This window comes from Panthera pardus, unplaced genomic scaffold (genome assembly GCF_024362965.1).
Source record: "Panthera pardus isolate Hobbes unplaced genomic scaffold, ASM2436296v1 HiC_scaffold_1, whole genome shotgun sequence".
Taxonomy (NCBI): Eukaryota; Metazoa; Chordata; class Mammalia; order Carnivora; family Felidae; genus Panthera; species Panthera pardus.
Window position 1 is genome coordinate 21,518,458 of NW_026526654.1, and position 14,952 is coordinate 21,533,409.

At 47.9% G+C, this 14,952-nt stretch overlaps 1 protein-coding gene across 1 annotated transcript in view; it reads left to right on the top strand.

Moving 5' to 3' along the window:
- Window positions 1-14,952, top strand: part of SLC15A1 (solute carrier family 15 member 1) — a 56,427-nt gene that overhangs the window by 9,741 nt on the left and 31,734 nt on the right. The window contains exons 2-5 of the mRNA XM_019444037.2: window positions 7,186-7,202; window positions 7,815-7,896; window positions 7,998-8,139; window positions 9,533-9,652. Coding sequence (XP_019299582.1) covers window positions 7,186-7,202; window positions 7,815-7,896; window positions 7,998-8,139; window positions 9,533-9,652 — 361 coding nt within the window. The remainder of the gene's footprint in view (window positions 1-7,185; window positions 7,203-7,814; window positions 7,897-7,997; window positions 8,140-9,532; window positions 9,653-14,952) is intronic.

Consider the following 14,952-nt stretch of genomic DNA (forward strand, 5'->3'; position numbering starts at 1 on the left):
GGTGAGGGCAAGGCCTGGCTGCCGGACGGTTAAAGATACGAGGCTGTGTGTTACTCACTTGGCGAAGGCAGACCAGCCACAGGTGCCATTCCCATGGTCCCTGCCCCACACAAAGGGGTGACGTGGTTGTGAGGTACCCCGTTGCTAAGGAGCTACACTGCAGCTAAGAGATTTTATGCTCTGTGTCTGTCTTCTCACCAGCTGAGCGCACGCCTTCGGCCCCTGTGGCTGTGTTCCCAGTGCTCCCAGACCGAGCCGGTCCCTGCCCCATGCCAGAGCCACTTAATAAAACCTATACTGTCCCATTAGCCCTGGTTTCCCTGTATTTCTAAAGTAGCTTTACGTGCTTAGGCTGATTGGTGTTCTGGGACCTCAAAGGACTGATAACTCATTTGCTTTGAGCAGGGGTAACTTGATCAAACTGGCATTTTGAAAGCCAGTCACACCACTGTATTCTGTTTAGGTAGCTATTTGCTGACATGTCAAAGGCAAAACAGATTCCCTCCCAGTGGGGAAGAAAGTATTTGTGGAAAGGGGCTATTTCTTTAAGAGCAGTGGAAGGATGGGCAGGGCACTGGCTGGAGATGTGCAAGCTGCCCGCTGCATGAAGGCCCCAGCAAGGGAGCCCCCGGGGGCTGGAATGCAGCCAGGCTCCGTGGCCAAGCTGTACATGCGCCCAGGGACCAAGCCGCTGTCCGCTCGTCGAGCCGTGCCTCCCCGGGCAGCATCCGGCCTGAATGATCACAATTCTCTGATGCGCACAGATGTGCCTTAGGCACCAGCAGGGGCCCCGAGGGTGGAAAATGTGGCGAAACCCCCAAGTAAGAAAAATAGTCATCAAGTTGGGCAAGAGACAGCTCCAGAAGAGCCACTCCAGAAACTGGGGCCTGGATTACAGGTGCAAAACTTGTTCTACAGCTCACCTAACATCGACAGTCCCACTTAAGAAAGTGGAGTAGCCCACTTAAGAAAACCAGGTGCTGATTTCAGCTCAGGTCAAGATCCCCCGGTGCATGAGTTCTGGCCCTGCATTGGGCTCCGTGCTGGCAGCACAGAGCCTGCTTGGGATTCTCTCTCTCTGCCCCTTCCCTGCTCTCTTCTCTCTCTCTCTCTCTCTCTCTCAAAATAAATAAACTTAAGAAAAGAAAACAAGAGGTGCTTCTCACTTCTTAAGTTGATCAGTTTTTGAAGAGAAAAAAAAAAAACCAATTGTGCCCCAAGGTGCTCAGGCCCCTTCCCCTCCTCCCATGTCCCCTGCCCCCTCGCCTCAGGCCAACCCCTGTTTTGCTGGGTGTGTATTCTGTGTGGCTCTTTTTGAAGTGGCATACCCTTTATTTCCTCACCAAAAATGGGGGAAGGGGGATCATATGACATGTGAGGCTCTGTAACATTTTCGGAAGTCAGAACAACTCGCTCTGTGAGCACAGTCATAAAAAGACTAAAGAAATGTACTAGGGGCAGAGAATACCTTGGAGGCCAAGGGGAGAGATGAGACGCTAAGTGCCCTACTGGCTCGGGGAGCTCTGAAGGAGCCTGGTGTAGGAATCAGAAGTCGTGGCCTGACGGTGGGGGGGAGGGGGGAAAGTCAGATCCTGGGGGGATCTTGGAACGCTGTGCTGAGCAGCGGGTCTGACCTTGCAGGGAGCAGGGAGCCGGGAGCCAGCCAGGTTGGGGAGCCGTCCTGATTTGCTCCATGTGGGGAAGCTCAGGTCCGGTTGGGTGGATGGGAGACGGGGAAGGTGAGACAGGGCATCCGCTTGTCACCGTCATCCCGGTGAACAATGAGCGCAGCCAGAATCGCATCAGAGGAGCTGATCACCTGGCCCGGAGCCGCCACGTGGGATGCACACCCTCTCGCCAGACCCCTTTCTTGCCTGCTCCTCAGCACCACTGCAGTGGCCAGGGGCTCCCAGGAGGGCTCGAGAGCCTGAAGACAGCTGGGCCTTACCCTGGGAGCTGCCGATTAGGTAGGTCTGGGATGGACCTGAGAGTGTGCATTTTTAAAAACATGTTTTTACACATTTATTCATTTTCGAGAGACAGACAGCTCTGAGCTGTCAGCACAGAGCCTGACGTGGGGCTCAAACTCACGGACAGCGAGATCATGACCTGAGCTGAAGTCGGACGCTTAACCGACTTGAGCCACCCAGGAGCCCCTTTGATGAGTTCCCAGGTGCCGCTGCTTCTGGGACAGAGACCACACATTGAGAACCACTGCAATAGAGAATGAAACACGATCCTTAAAGCTCTGCAGCCACATGCATGCAGGACACTATAGTGCTGCCCGTTTGAAAAGCAGCTTAATTGAAAATCAGTGCTTGCCGCTGTGGCTGTGTCTAAGAAGACTGACTTCCGCCTGTCCACAACTTTTTCATTCCTATGGCCTAATTTCCCAGGCCGATGTCATAGGGACCCTCTTCTTTTGGTCAGCGTGAGCAACCCTGGATGGAACCGCCTCTTCCTTTGAGGGCCCCTCTCAGCCCTGCCAGGGGCCCCCATCGCAAATTCTTGCCCGTATTTCAATCTTAAGTCATTCCGTTCCAAACATTTATCTGCACTACTCAGCTGTCATCATGGGCTGCAGTGAGTAGCAAGTTCTGTAGCAATTCCTGTAGATCTGATCTTATCAACCAACTTGCAAAGAGGTGTTAGCATCTTTAGGTGAAGGAATGGAGGTCCAAAGGTTAAGTGCTTTGAATCTTTAAAGCCACATGATCAGGAAGGATGTCCCCAAGCAGAGGCTTAATCTCCTGCCCCCAAGGCCTGCCTTTCCACCTAAAAGAACCCAATGTTCAACTTAACTCGTCTTCCTCCTGGTTTATGAAACCATTTTCAGACCACCTGATTCCTTGTAGCAGCTCTGGAAGGCAGCATCCTCACTTTACAGACGGCTAACGGAGAGTAACCCGCAGAAGGCACCAGAGCCAGGCAGATCCTGCCAGATCCCATTTAAAAGGCATGGAATAGGACTCCTAAGCCCCAAGTAGAAAATGTAGCTTAGGGGAAAAAAATATTTAAAAAAGAACACTTTGGGGCGCCTGGGTGGCTCAGTCGGTTAAGCATCTGACTCTTGATCTCAGCTCAGGTCATGATCTCACGATTTGTGAGTTCGAGCCCCACGTTGGGCTCTGTGCTGACAGCTCAGAGCCTGCAGCCTGCTTCAGATTCTGTGTCTCCCTCTCTCTCTCTGCCCCTCCCCTGCTTGCACTCTCTCTCTGTCTCTCTCAAAAATGAATAAACTTAGTTAAAAAAAAAAAAAAAAAGAAATGCTAACTGCCGTACACAACCAGCAAATAGCTCTGAATTCAGTAACAGAGGAGGTTAGCAACCTCTGCCCCTCAGTAATAGAAGTGGCTTTTTGGAATGCACACTTTTCGGAAAATAACAAACTTCCTGGGTGATGACTGGGTACTAAATCTCAGATTTTTACCTGAGTGAGCTTAGGAATTTCATTTTCCACAATGTAGTTCTGAGTGTGATGGTTGTTAGAACAAGATCTAAGCTCTCGTTTCTGGAACCCTGTCTATGTTCCAAGTAAACAAAATCTTTACCATTGTTAGCTGGTATACAATAAGCACTAAACAGTATTTTGCAACAGAAATTATAGGTGCTACCTCAGCCAGATGAAATCTTTCCTTGCAAACCCAAGTCCTGAGAAACATGCGGCAGGAACTACTGCAGTGAAGCTCCAGGCCATCCCATTGGGTCTGGGTTTTCATACCTCCCTCCTGCTTTTCAGTAAAGGCCTGGTGCAAGGACCAGCCTGAGCCCTGTGCAGCTGGCACTCAGCTCGCTTTGCTGGGTCTTTGGGAGACAGTAGTAAGAGCACTTTATCTGAAGGATAAGTAGGCAGAGCATCGTTTGGTCCTGCTGTTTCTTCTAGAAGGCAGGGCACCACTGCAGTGAAACAGGGCTTCGAATACTGCAAACAGGCCTGCTTGTGTGTTCTCCAAAAGCATGTGTTCCTGAGTGGGTTTTGTATTTCACTGGAGAGTGGCTGTCCCCAGTCTGGTGATGAAAGCTGGTGTGTGGGCTACATCAGGCAGGGTCCCATCTGGACACAGAAGGCATACTTGGAATAGAAGCGATTATTCAAACACAACACACCGTTTAGAACAGGACAGAGCCAGGGGCGCCTGGGTGGCTCAGTTGGTTAAGTGTCCGACCTCGGCTCAGGTCATGATCTCACGGTCTGTGAGTTCAAGCCCCGAGTCGGGCTCTGTGCTGACAGCTCAGAGCCTGAAGTCTGCTTTGGATTCTGTGTCTCCCTCTCTGTCTGCCTCTACCCCACACATGCTCTCTCTCTCTCTCAAAAATAAATAAACATTAAAAAAAAAAAAAAGAAAAGGTGGGTCAGGGCGCCTGGGTGGCTCAGTTGGTTGAGCCTCGGACTCTTGATTTTGGCTTAGGTCATGATCTCTGGTTCATGAGTTTGAGCCCTGCATCAGGCTCTGCACTGACAGTGTGGAGCTAGCTTGGGATTCTCTCTCCCCTCTGCCCCTTCCCCACCCTCCCTCTTTCTCTCCCTGAAAATAAATAAATAAACTTATTTAAAAAAATTTTTAAGGTTTATTCATTTTTCAGAGACAGAGAGAGAGTGTGAGTAAGAGAGGCGCAGAGAGAGAGGGAGACACAGAATCAGAAGCAGGCTCCAGGCTCTGAGCTGTCAGCACAGAGCCCGACACGGGGCTCGAACCCACAAACCGTGAGATCATGACTTAAGCCGAAGTCGGACATTTAACTAACTGAGCCACCCAGGCGCCCCTAAATAAACTTATTTTTTAAATTAAAAAAAAAAAGCGGGGGGAGGCAGGGAGGCATAAATGACAGTGCAGGTACCCGGAGTAATGACTTCAGTTGTCTCCCCCATGGGAAGTGGTATAAAACTGACCAGAACCTGGGAGGAGAGTTGTGTGGGGAGGGCCTCCTTCGGAGGAGTCTCCACTGTCCCCTGAGGATGGAGCAGTCTGAGGTGACATATGGGGAAGGAGGCAGGGAGAGGAACACCCTGACCCTCTGGTCTCCTGCCCAGGCTTCCCATTGGCCAAGCCACGTGGGGGGTCGGGAACCCGGGAGAGACTGATGAAGCGCGCGCAGGGCAGCGTCTCTGGCAGAAGGAGGTTAGAACCTGGACGGGCAGGTGGAACTAATGAGGGGCAGGGCTGGGATCCAAACACTGGACTTGGTGATGGCTATGACCGCGGCTTGGGAGCACTTGTTCGATCAACAAACATTTATTCCCACCCTGTGGGAGGCAGCAGCATCTTCCCTGAATGATGCATCAGACCTGGGTGGGGGCCCCGACAGGTGGGCTGTCGGAGGGAGGCTGGCTCACCCTCGGTCACAGCTGGAAAGCAACAGGTGCAAGGTTCAATCACACGTCTGCCCCCCCCCCCATGCCCACGTTCTGCCCCTCAAAGCAGCCCCTTCCCACCAGCAAGTCTAACTGGGGAGAAAATCAGGCTATTTGTGGAACAATGTCCTTCCAGAACTTTACAGATGGCAGGAGTTGGGACCGGACCCCTGTGAGGCCAGCACAGGTCATTTCCCGCATTAGGACAAGGATTGAAATAGCACCCCTGATCCTAAGTGGGCGACAGTGAGACCGTCTGGCGCGTGGTTGGGGAAGTGCCAACACCCACGGCACAGCGTGACCAGAATCAGGAAGCGAGGCCCCCGCCCATGAAGGAGGGGGGTCTCGACCACCGCATGGGTCTGGGCCAAGAGCGGAGTTCCTCAGGCAGGGCTGCGGTTTTGTTTATTGTGGGCTGGGGCTCGGGGCTTGCACAGAATGAAAATCCGAGGCGGCAGGGCCAGCGTCTGTGATGGGACAGCAGGCACGGAGTGTCTCTGCGGAGCTCGGGGCCAGCGAGGTGATCAGAACTACTCATGCAGATCAGTCCGGCAACTGGACATCACAGCCTGCGAGTGGTTCTCACGGGGATGTCCCTGAACCGGCGGGGACATCAGCTTGGGACTTGTGAGAAATGCAGGCTCAGGGGGCCGCCCCAGAGTCAGCAGCTGTGGGCATGGGGCTCCGCGACCTGTTCTCCCGAGGAGGTCGATTCTGAGGCACACTGAAGTTTGAAGACCATTTGTGGGGTCACAGATTCAGAATAGAGGTGTGGGGGGGGGTGCTCGCGGGCCCCTGAAAACAAAGGACTCTAAGATGTGGTCAGTGGAAGCCAGGGAGGGGGAGGGATGATTCCCCATGGAGAGAGGCCCCGCATGTGACAGACACAGATAAGAACGGGCCATGCGTAGGTGCAGGGAGCGGTGCCACATGGCCTGAAGACTCGAACCCGGGTATGGGTCAGCTCTCCTCAAAATTCAGGGGAGGCCAGGGCAGGGCATGAAGGGTTCGCCTAAGATCTAGAAAGTCGAGTCAACGGCCCTTGGTTTGCACTGGCTTACTTGGATTCTCACCTTTTTTTCTTCCTGCTCTTCTAATTCCTTCTTCTGACAATAAGGCCCCGCAATGTGGTAGGTCCTGGGAAAGATGCTGGGGATGGGGAGGTGGACACCCCTGGAGGAGAGGCAGAAATACAAACTGGTATTGCACTCTGGGAGAATCGGGAGGCAGAGGGGGCTAGTGCGGGTCGTGTCGTGGCAAGAGTTACAACAGGTGTAGGAAGGGGCAGGGGCCGTTCCTGGAGTCACTGTCTCGTGCGTTACCGTCTTTGAGTGGGCGCCCAACGTGCTCAGCAAACGGGTAGCTGGGTGTCATGCGAGCCCCGCCCCGTGCATGCGGAAGGGGCTGGAAGAGAGGCGGGAACAGGTAATGGGAATGGTGGCTGAGTCCTCACTGTGTTAGACACCCTGAAGCATTTCACATTCCCACTATTTAATCCTCACCCAACCCCACTGACCTCGTGAGATAGTAAAGGACAAGCGGAAATGTTTGGTCTTCACCCTGTGGGCGATGGGCAGCCTTTGAAGTGTTTTCAGGAGGAAATGGTCTTGGCGCTATTCTCGAAGCCTCTGACTCTCAATTCTGACCACAATGAAACTCCCTGAGGAGCTAATTAAAAGAAAATCTGATGCCAGGTCCCGCTCCCAGAGAAGGCTGGAGCTGTCTGGACAGCACATCTGACCTCCCCGAAAAGTCAGAGGGTCTGAGTTGAGACTCTGCAGGAAGTGTTTTCATTACTTGACTTTAATAGTGGCATTTTGTTTTTCTTTCAGGAATGTCCAGATCACAGGTGAGTGCTTTTTTCCTTCTCTACAGAGCTTTGTTTTGTCTGATATGCTCCTAAATGTTCACAGCTGTCCTTCCTTCGCTTAAAAATGCCCGTCACAGGGGCACCTGGTTGGCTCAGTCGGCTAAGCGCCTGACTTCGGCTCAGGTCGTGATCCCACGGTTCGTGGGTTCAAGCCCTGCGTCGAGCTCTGTGCTGAGAGCTCAGAGCCTGGAGCCTGCTTTGGATTCTGTGTGTCTCTCTCTCTGCCCCTCTCCTGCTCATGCTGTGTCTCTCTCTGTCTCTCAAAAATGAATAAACATTTAAAAAAATTTTTTTTAATTCCTATTACATACTTGTGTCATTGGTGCGGGGACAATCCCTGAGTTTTTTCTTTAGGACATGGTGTGTCTCGTTTTTCTCAAAATAACAATAAAACCAGATGCTTTATTTCACTGTTGTCTCTGTGTGGAGTGCAAGGGGTGAAACATTTTTTTAAATTCTTGATTCCACCTCTGGACAGTCACTGACAAGTTGCTAAATGTGCATCAGCTACTTTCCATGCTGTTAGCGCTCACTCGTGAACACGGGCCAGTGGGGGGCGTGTTTCAATCCCACACCGTTTGTTTTCATCAGGGCTGCTTCGGTTACCCCCTGAGCATCTTCTTCATCGTGGTCAATGAGTTCTGTGAAAGATTTTCCTACTATGGAATGAGAGGTAACCATCCTCACCCTCCCTCCCCGGAGTGAAGAGCCTGACTTACCACAGCTCCTGACTTTGTCTCCCCTCTCGCCCCGTCCCCTGCCCTCTGCAAAAAGCGCTCCTGATTCTGTACTTCAGACGGTTCATCGGATGGGACGATAATCTGTCCACGGCCATCTACCACACGTTTGTGGCTCTGTGCTACCTGACGCCCATCCTTGGCGCGCTGATCGCGGACTCCTGGCTGGGAAAGTTCAAGTGAGTATTTGCAGCTTCCTTGTTAAGAAACAAGCCAAGAAGTAATTGCAGCTTTGTGGTTTGGGATGACGGACGGTGGGATCAAGGAATCAAGGCCCATAAAACTCTTAGGAGAGCGTGTCAGGCGCTGTTTCTGCTCAGATCGTATCCCGGGTCTAGCACCGTGCCTGGCGTTTGGCAGTGTGAATGCAGGTAGCACTGGTAGGTTCTTTCCTTCCTCCAAACAGTGGTGACATCTCTGTCTCCTGTTGAAATAGTAGCAGGGATACTGTCTATCATTAATCACGTGTGAGTCGCAGAGTTAAGGTCTAGAGAACAAAGAAGCTCCCTAATGTATGTGCCGGCTGCCTAAAGGCTCACACTGCTCTCTGGGCGGGGAGGATGTGGGGCATTCATCCAATTCTACAGGATCAGCTCCACGAGTGCCCCCAATAGAGGGTTACTGAGAAGTCCCCAGAACTTAATGAGCAAGGAAGTGGAGGTTCTTCTGGGCCAAATTCACTGATTCTCTCTCTCTGTCTCTGCACCCCCCCCCCCCCCCAGCTCGCACACTCTCTCTCCCTTTCTCTCAAAATAAATAAACTTAAAAAAATTGTTTTTAACTTGAAATTTGTAGTACCTGCTATAAATCTAACAAAACCATAAAATGAGAGTTGGTAAATCCTAGGAGTGATTTTCTTTTTTTCAATTCAGGAGGTAAAATACTTAGATAACTTGGAAAACACAAATGAACTCACTGTACATTCAATACAATATAAAAATGACTGGGGCGCCTGGGTGGCTCAGTCGGTTAAGCATCCGACTTCGGCTCAGGTCATGATCTCGCAGCTTGTGAGTTCGAGCCCTGCGTCGGGCTGTGTGTCGACAGCTCAGAGCCTGGAGCCTGCTTCAGATTCTGTGTCTCCCTCTGTCTCTGCCCCAACCCACTCACACTCTGTCTCTGTCTCTCTTAAAATTAAACATTAAAAATTTTTTTGGTAAATAATTAATGGCCCACTCCTGGCCAAATATTGTTACCAGGCACAAGATAAGTATCTCTTCCTTTTGAAGATAGACGGACTCAGCAGTTAGGTAAAAGGAAACACTGAGTTTTTCAAGTAATTCGGAGATGAAACCGATCTTCCGCCCCTTCCCCTGGCTCCAGCCGATGTGACTTACACGTGCAGGCTGGGCAACAAATTCTCCAGCAGGCTGCCTTTCTAGGAGTTAGCAGTTCTTGTTTTTGTTTTTTGTTCTGTTGTTTGAAGAGTTCCCAGTGGTACTCAAGTTTGAAAAACAAGTACACAATGGCTGGCGTCTTGCCTTTTGAAGCAGGAGGCCTTTCTGTGGGAGGGAAGGAAGTGGGCTCCTACCGTGCAGTTAACTTAGGTTCTCTTAACCCCTCTCAACACAGGACGATCGTGTCGCTGTCCATCGTATACACAATCGGACAGGCGGTGATTTCAGTCAGTTCCATTAATGACCTCACAGACTTCGACCATGACGGAATCCCTGACAACCTCCCCACACATGTGTGAGTTGACACCTGCTGCCCTCCCCCACCCCCACCCCCCCGCCACTGGTGGCTTACTCCGCGCTCTAATTTTTCATCTTTTTTCCTTGAACTTCACCGTAAGTGCAAGGAGGTCTTTCCTCCCTCATCAGCCTAGAGGAAGCTTTTTAGTTGACTAAGAGTTGGGTCTATGTATGTCACCATCCTAGCAGCTGTCTGGAGCCACTGCTCACTCGACGCCTGGCTGTCTCGGGTACATGTCGCATGACACACGGTCAGCGCCCGGAATACTTGTGTTAATCTTGATCTTCCTCACAGGGACAGAACTCCCGCAGACCTTGATCCCTAATCGTGCCAGGTTTCCTCAAGACTCTGTGCCTTTGGGTGTCTCCTCGTACCATACTTCCGCTTATTTTTCAGTAATTCAGTTTCAGAAATATTTATTGCAGCCCTGTGTTCTGAGTTCTTGATGGAAAGTGCCGTTGACAAACGCTCCTCTGTGAGACTAATTTCCCATCACTACAGTCTGGCCTTATAAAAATGTATTTTGTTCCCGGTTCTTGTGCTTCCTTTCCTTGATCTATGAGTAACATGTCGTATGGGTTGGGGAAATATCATGGAAACTCAAATTGGTATCTGCAGTTCCGGCGTTTCTGGTTTGCTAGCCAATCGGATTGCTGTTTAGACCCGGTCCCTTGCTGCAACACCCTCGGTGCCCACAGAGAACTGCGCTGGTGGAAGGGAGTGGTTGTATGACTGGGTCAGGAGCTCACACTTCCAATGTCTGAGTCCCAGCTACTCACAAAGGAGCTGTAAGACCTGGGCAGCTCACCTTCCCCAGGCCTCAGTTTTCTCTTCTATGGTATCAATTAAGAACATGGACTTTGGAGCCAGGCCAACTGGTTCAAATGCTGGCTATGCCCTTTACTAGTTGTGGGATCTTGAGCACATTCCTTAACCTCTGTGCCTAGGTTTCCTCACTTTAACTAGTGCCTACCTTGTGTGGCAGTTTTGTGCCTTAATCTGGGTAAGGGACCCACAGCATGGCCTGGCAAGTGGTAAGTATTCAAGAAAGCTTAGTCTCTTAGGGTATTTCATGGAGTTCATATTCAAGCATACCTACAGCTCTCACTAGAGGGCCCGGTACATCATATCCAACCGGCCATGTTTTGTTGTCATTTCAAATGTTTGGGGGTGCCTGAGTGGCTCAGTTGGTTAAGCTTCCAACTTCAGCTCGGGTCATGATCTCACTGCTGGTGAGTTCGAGTCCCGCGTCAGGCTCTGTGCCGACAGCTCAGAGCCTGGAGCCTGCTTCAGATTCTGTGTCTCCCTCTCTCTCTGCCCCTCCCCTGCTCACGCTCTGTCTCTCTCTCTCTCTCTCTCTCAAAAATAATAAACATTAAAAAAATTAAAAATTTTTTTGAATATTTGTTTATTTTTGAGACGGAGAGAGACAGAGCACGAGTGGGGAAGGGGCAGAGAGGGAGACACAGAATCTGAAGCAGGCTCCAGGCTCTGAGCTGTCAGCACAGAGCCCAACATGGAGCTCGAACCCATGAACCACTAGATCATGACCTGAGCCTAAGTTAGACAACCGATTGAGCCCCCCAGGTGCCTCTAAACATAAAAAAATTTTTTAAATAAATAAATAAAAATAAAAGAGTGATAGCACTAAGCACAAGTTTATTAACAGGCAAACAAAAAAAGTGCTTCAGCTAGTTAATTCAAGAAGAGGAGCATGATTTTTTTTTAAGTTTTATTTATTTAACTAAACTCTACACCCAACATGGGGCTTGAACTCACAACCCCGAGATCAAGAGTCACACACTCTTCTGACTGAGCCAGCCAGGAGCCCTAAGATGAGCAGATTTTTAAAAATTTTTTTTAACGTTTATTTATTTTTGAGACAGAGAGAGACAGAGCATGAACAGGGGAGGGGCAGAGAGAGAGGGAGACACAGAATCTGAAATGGGCTCCAGGCTCTGAGCTGTCAGCACAGAGCCCGATGCGGGGCTCGAACTCACGGAGTGTGAGATCATGACCTGAGCCGAAGTCGGGCGCTTAACCCTCTAAGCCACCCAGGCGCCCCTGAGCAGATTTTTTAAAGGAATTTTTCAATGTGCAGTATCTTCCTTGACTTTATCTATAGTTTCCTAAAATATTTGTTAGCATTTTAAAGTAATATTTGCAAACAAGAAGATTTGGAGTAAACCCTTATAAAACTTGAAATTTGGGGTGCTTGGGTAGCTCAGTCAGTTCAGTGTCCAACTCTTGATTTCAGCTCAGGTCATATCTCATGGTTTGTGAGTTCAAACCCCCCACTGGGCTCTGTGCTGACAACGTGGAGCCTGCTTGGGATTCTCTCTCTCTCTGTCTCTCTCTCTCTCTGCCCCTCCCCAGCTTGTGCATGTGCTCATGCTCTCTCTCTCTCTCAAAATAAATAAATAAACTTAAAAATATTTTTTTTAAAAACCTGAAATTTGTAGTACCTACTATAAATCTAACAAAACTACAAAATGGGAGTTGGTAAGTTCCATGAGTGATTTTTTTTTCAATTCAGGAGGTAAAATACATAGACTTGGAAAATACAAGGGAAGTAAAAGTAAGCCTTAATTCCCTCCATTATTACAAATAATCTCTTCTATCATTGTAAAAGATTATAGTAGTAAATCTTTCGTTCTGCTTCTTTCCAGTCTTCTGTACTTTGTAAACAAGTTAAGATCATACCACATACCCTGATACTCTGCTTTGCATTTAAATTGTCTTTTTCCGTGGCTTTTCATGACTATTATGATTCTATTATGATTGTACTAGACACAGTGCACACAGACACATTTTACCTACCCATTCTTTTACTGAAAACGGTAAGAGGTACAAAAGAATTCCATACATAAATCCTTGTCCAGTATTCAAGCGGTTGCTTTAAGTTTTTTAAATATACATACAAGTTTGTTAACAGAGAGAGTAATAATGATTTCAGGAATAGAATGCAGTGATTCATCACTTACATGTAACACCCAGTGCTCATCCCAACAAGTGCCCTTCTTAATGCCCCTCACCCATTTAGCCCATCCCCCCCACAACCCCTCCAGCAACCCCCAGTTTGTTCTCTGTATTTAAGAGTCTCTTATGGTTTGTCTCCCTCTCTGTTTTCGTATTATTTTTTGCTTCTCTTCCCTTACGTTCATCTGTTTTGTATCTTAAATTCCACATATGAGTGAAGTCATATGATACTTGTCTTTCTCTGACTAATGTCACGTAGCATAATACCCTCTAGCTCCATCCACATTGTTGCAAATGGCAAGATTTCATTCTTTTGGATCGAGTACTCCATCACTTCTTTATCCAGTCATCCGTCGATGGACATTTGGGCTCTTTCTATACTTTGGCTATTGTCGATAGTGCTGCTATGAACATTGGGGTGCATGAGCCCCTTCAAAACAGCACACCTATGTCCTTTGGATAAATACTTAGTAGTGTAATTGCTGGGTTGCAAGGTAGTTCTATTTTCAACTTTTTGAGGAACCTCCATGCTGTTTTCCAGAGTGGCTGCACCAGTTTGCATTCCCCCCCAGCAGTGCAAAAGTGTTCTCTTTCTCTTCATTCTCACCAACATCTGTCATTTCCTGAGTTGTTAATTTTAGCCATTCTGACAGGTGTGAGCTGGTATCTCATTGTGGATTTGATTTGTATCTCCCTGCTAATGAGTTTGTTGAACATTTTTTCATGTGTCAGTTGGCCATCTGGATGTCTTCTTTAGAAAAATGTCTATTCATGTCTTTTGCCCATTTCTTCACTGGATTATTTGGTGTTTGGATTGAGTTTGATAAGTTCTTTATAGATTTTGGATACTAACCCTTTATCTGATGTGTCATTTGTAAATATCTTCTCCCATTCCCTTGGTTGCCTTTTAGGTTTGCTGATTGTTTCTTTCACCGTGCAGAAACTTTTTATCTTGATGAGGTCCCAATAGTTCATTTTTGCTTTTGTTTCCCTTGCCTCTGGAGACATGTCAAGTAAGAAGTTGCTGCGACCAAGATCAAAGAGGTTGTTGCCTGTTTTCTCCTCTAGGATTTTGATGGCTTCAAGACTTATGTTTAGGTCTTTCATGCATTTTGACTTTATTTTTGTGTCTGGTATAAGAAAGTGGTTCAGGTTCATTCTTCTGCATGTCACCGTCCAGTTTTCCCAATACCATTTGCTGAAGAGCCCATCTTTTTTCCATTGGATATTCTTTCCTCTTTGTCAAAGATTAGTTGGCCAAACGTTTGTGGGTGTATTATGGGTTCTGTATTCTGTTCCATTGATCTGTGTGTCTTTTTTGTGCCAGTACCATACGGTCTTGATGATTACAGCTTTGTAATATAGCTTGAAATCCAGAATTGTGATACCTCCAGCTTTGGTTTTCTTTTTCAGGATAGCTTTGGCTATTCAGGGTTTATTCTCGTTCCATACAAATTTAGGATTGTTTGTTCTAGCTCTGTGAAGAATGCTGGTGTTATTTTGATAGGGATTGCATTGAATATGTAGATTGCTTTGGGCAGAATCAACATTTTAACAATATTTGTTCTTCCAGTCCATGAGCATGGAATGTTTTTCCATTTTTTTGTGTCTTCTTCAGTTTATTTCACAAGCTTTCTATAATTTTCAGTGTATAGATTTTTCACCTCTGTGGTTAACTCTATTCCTAGGTATTTTATGGTTTTTGGTGCAGTTGTAAATAGAATAGATTCCTTAATTTTTCCTTCTGCTGCTTCATTATTGGTGTATAGAAATGCAACCAATTTCTGTGCATTGATCTTATATCCTGTGACTTTGCTGAGTTCATGGATCAGTTCTAGCAGTTTGTGGAGTCTTTTGGGTTTTCCACATAGAGTATCATGTCATCTGCAAAGAGTGAGAGTTTGACTTCCTCCTTGCGAATTTGGATGCCTTTTATTTCTTTGTGTTGTCTGAATGCTGAGGCTAGGATTTCCAACACTATGTTGAATAACAGTGGTGAGAGTGGACATCCTTGTCATGTTCCTGACCTTAGGGGGAAAGCTCTCAGTTTTTCCCTGTTGAGGATGATATTAGCGGTGGATCTTTTGTGAATAGCTTTTATGATCTTGGGTTTTTATCAAGAAAGGATGCTGTATTTTGTCAAATGCTTTCTCTGCATCTCTTGAGAGGATCAAAAGATAGTAGATTATGATAGTAATGTTAAGGCCCATGAATTCAAATTTCATTCTGCTATCAAGACTGTATTCCTGTGAATTATCTTCTCAAACAGGTTGAGTCCCTTCTCTGTGTTTAACTACTGTGAGATTGTAATTTATAAT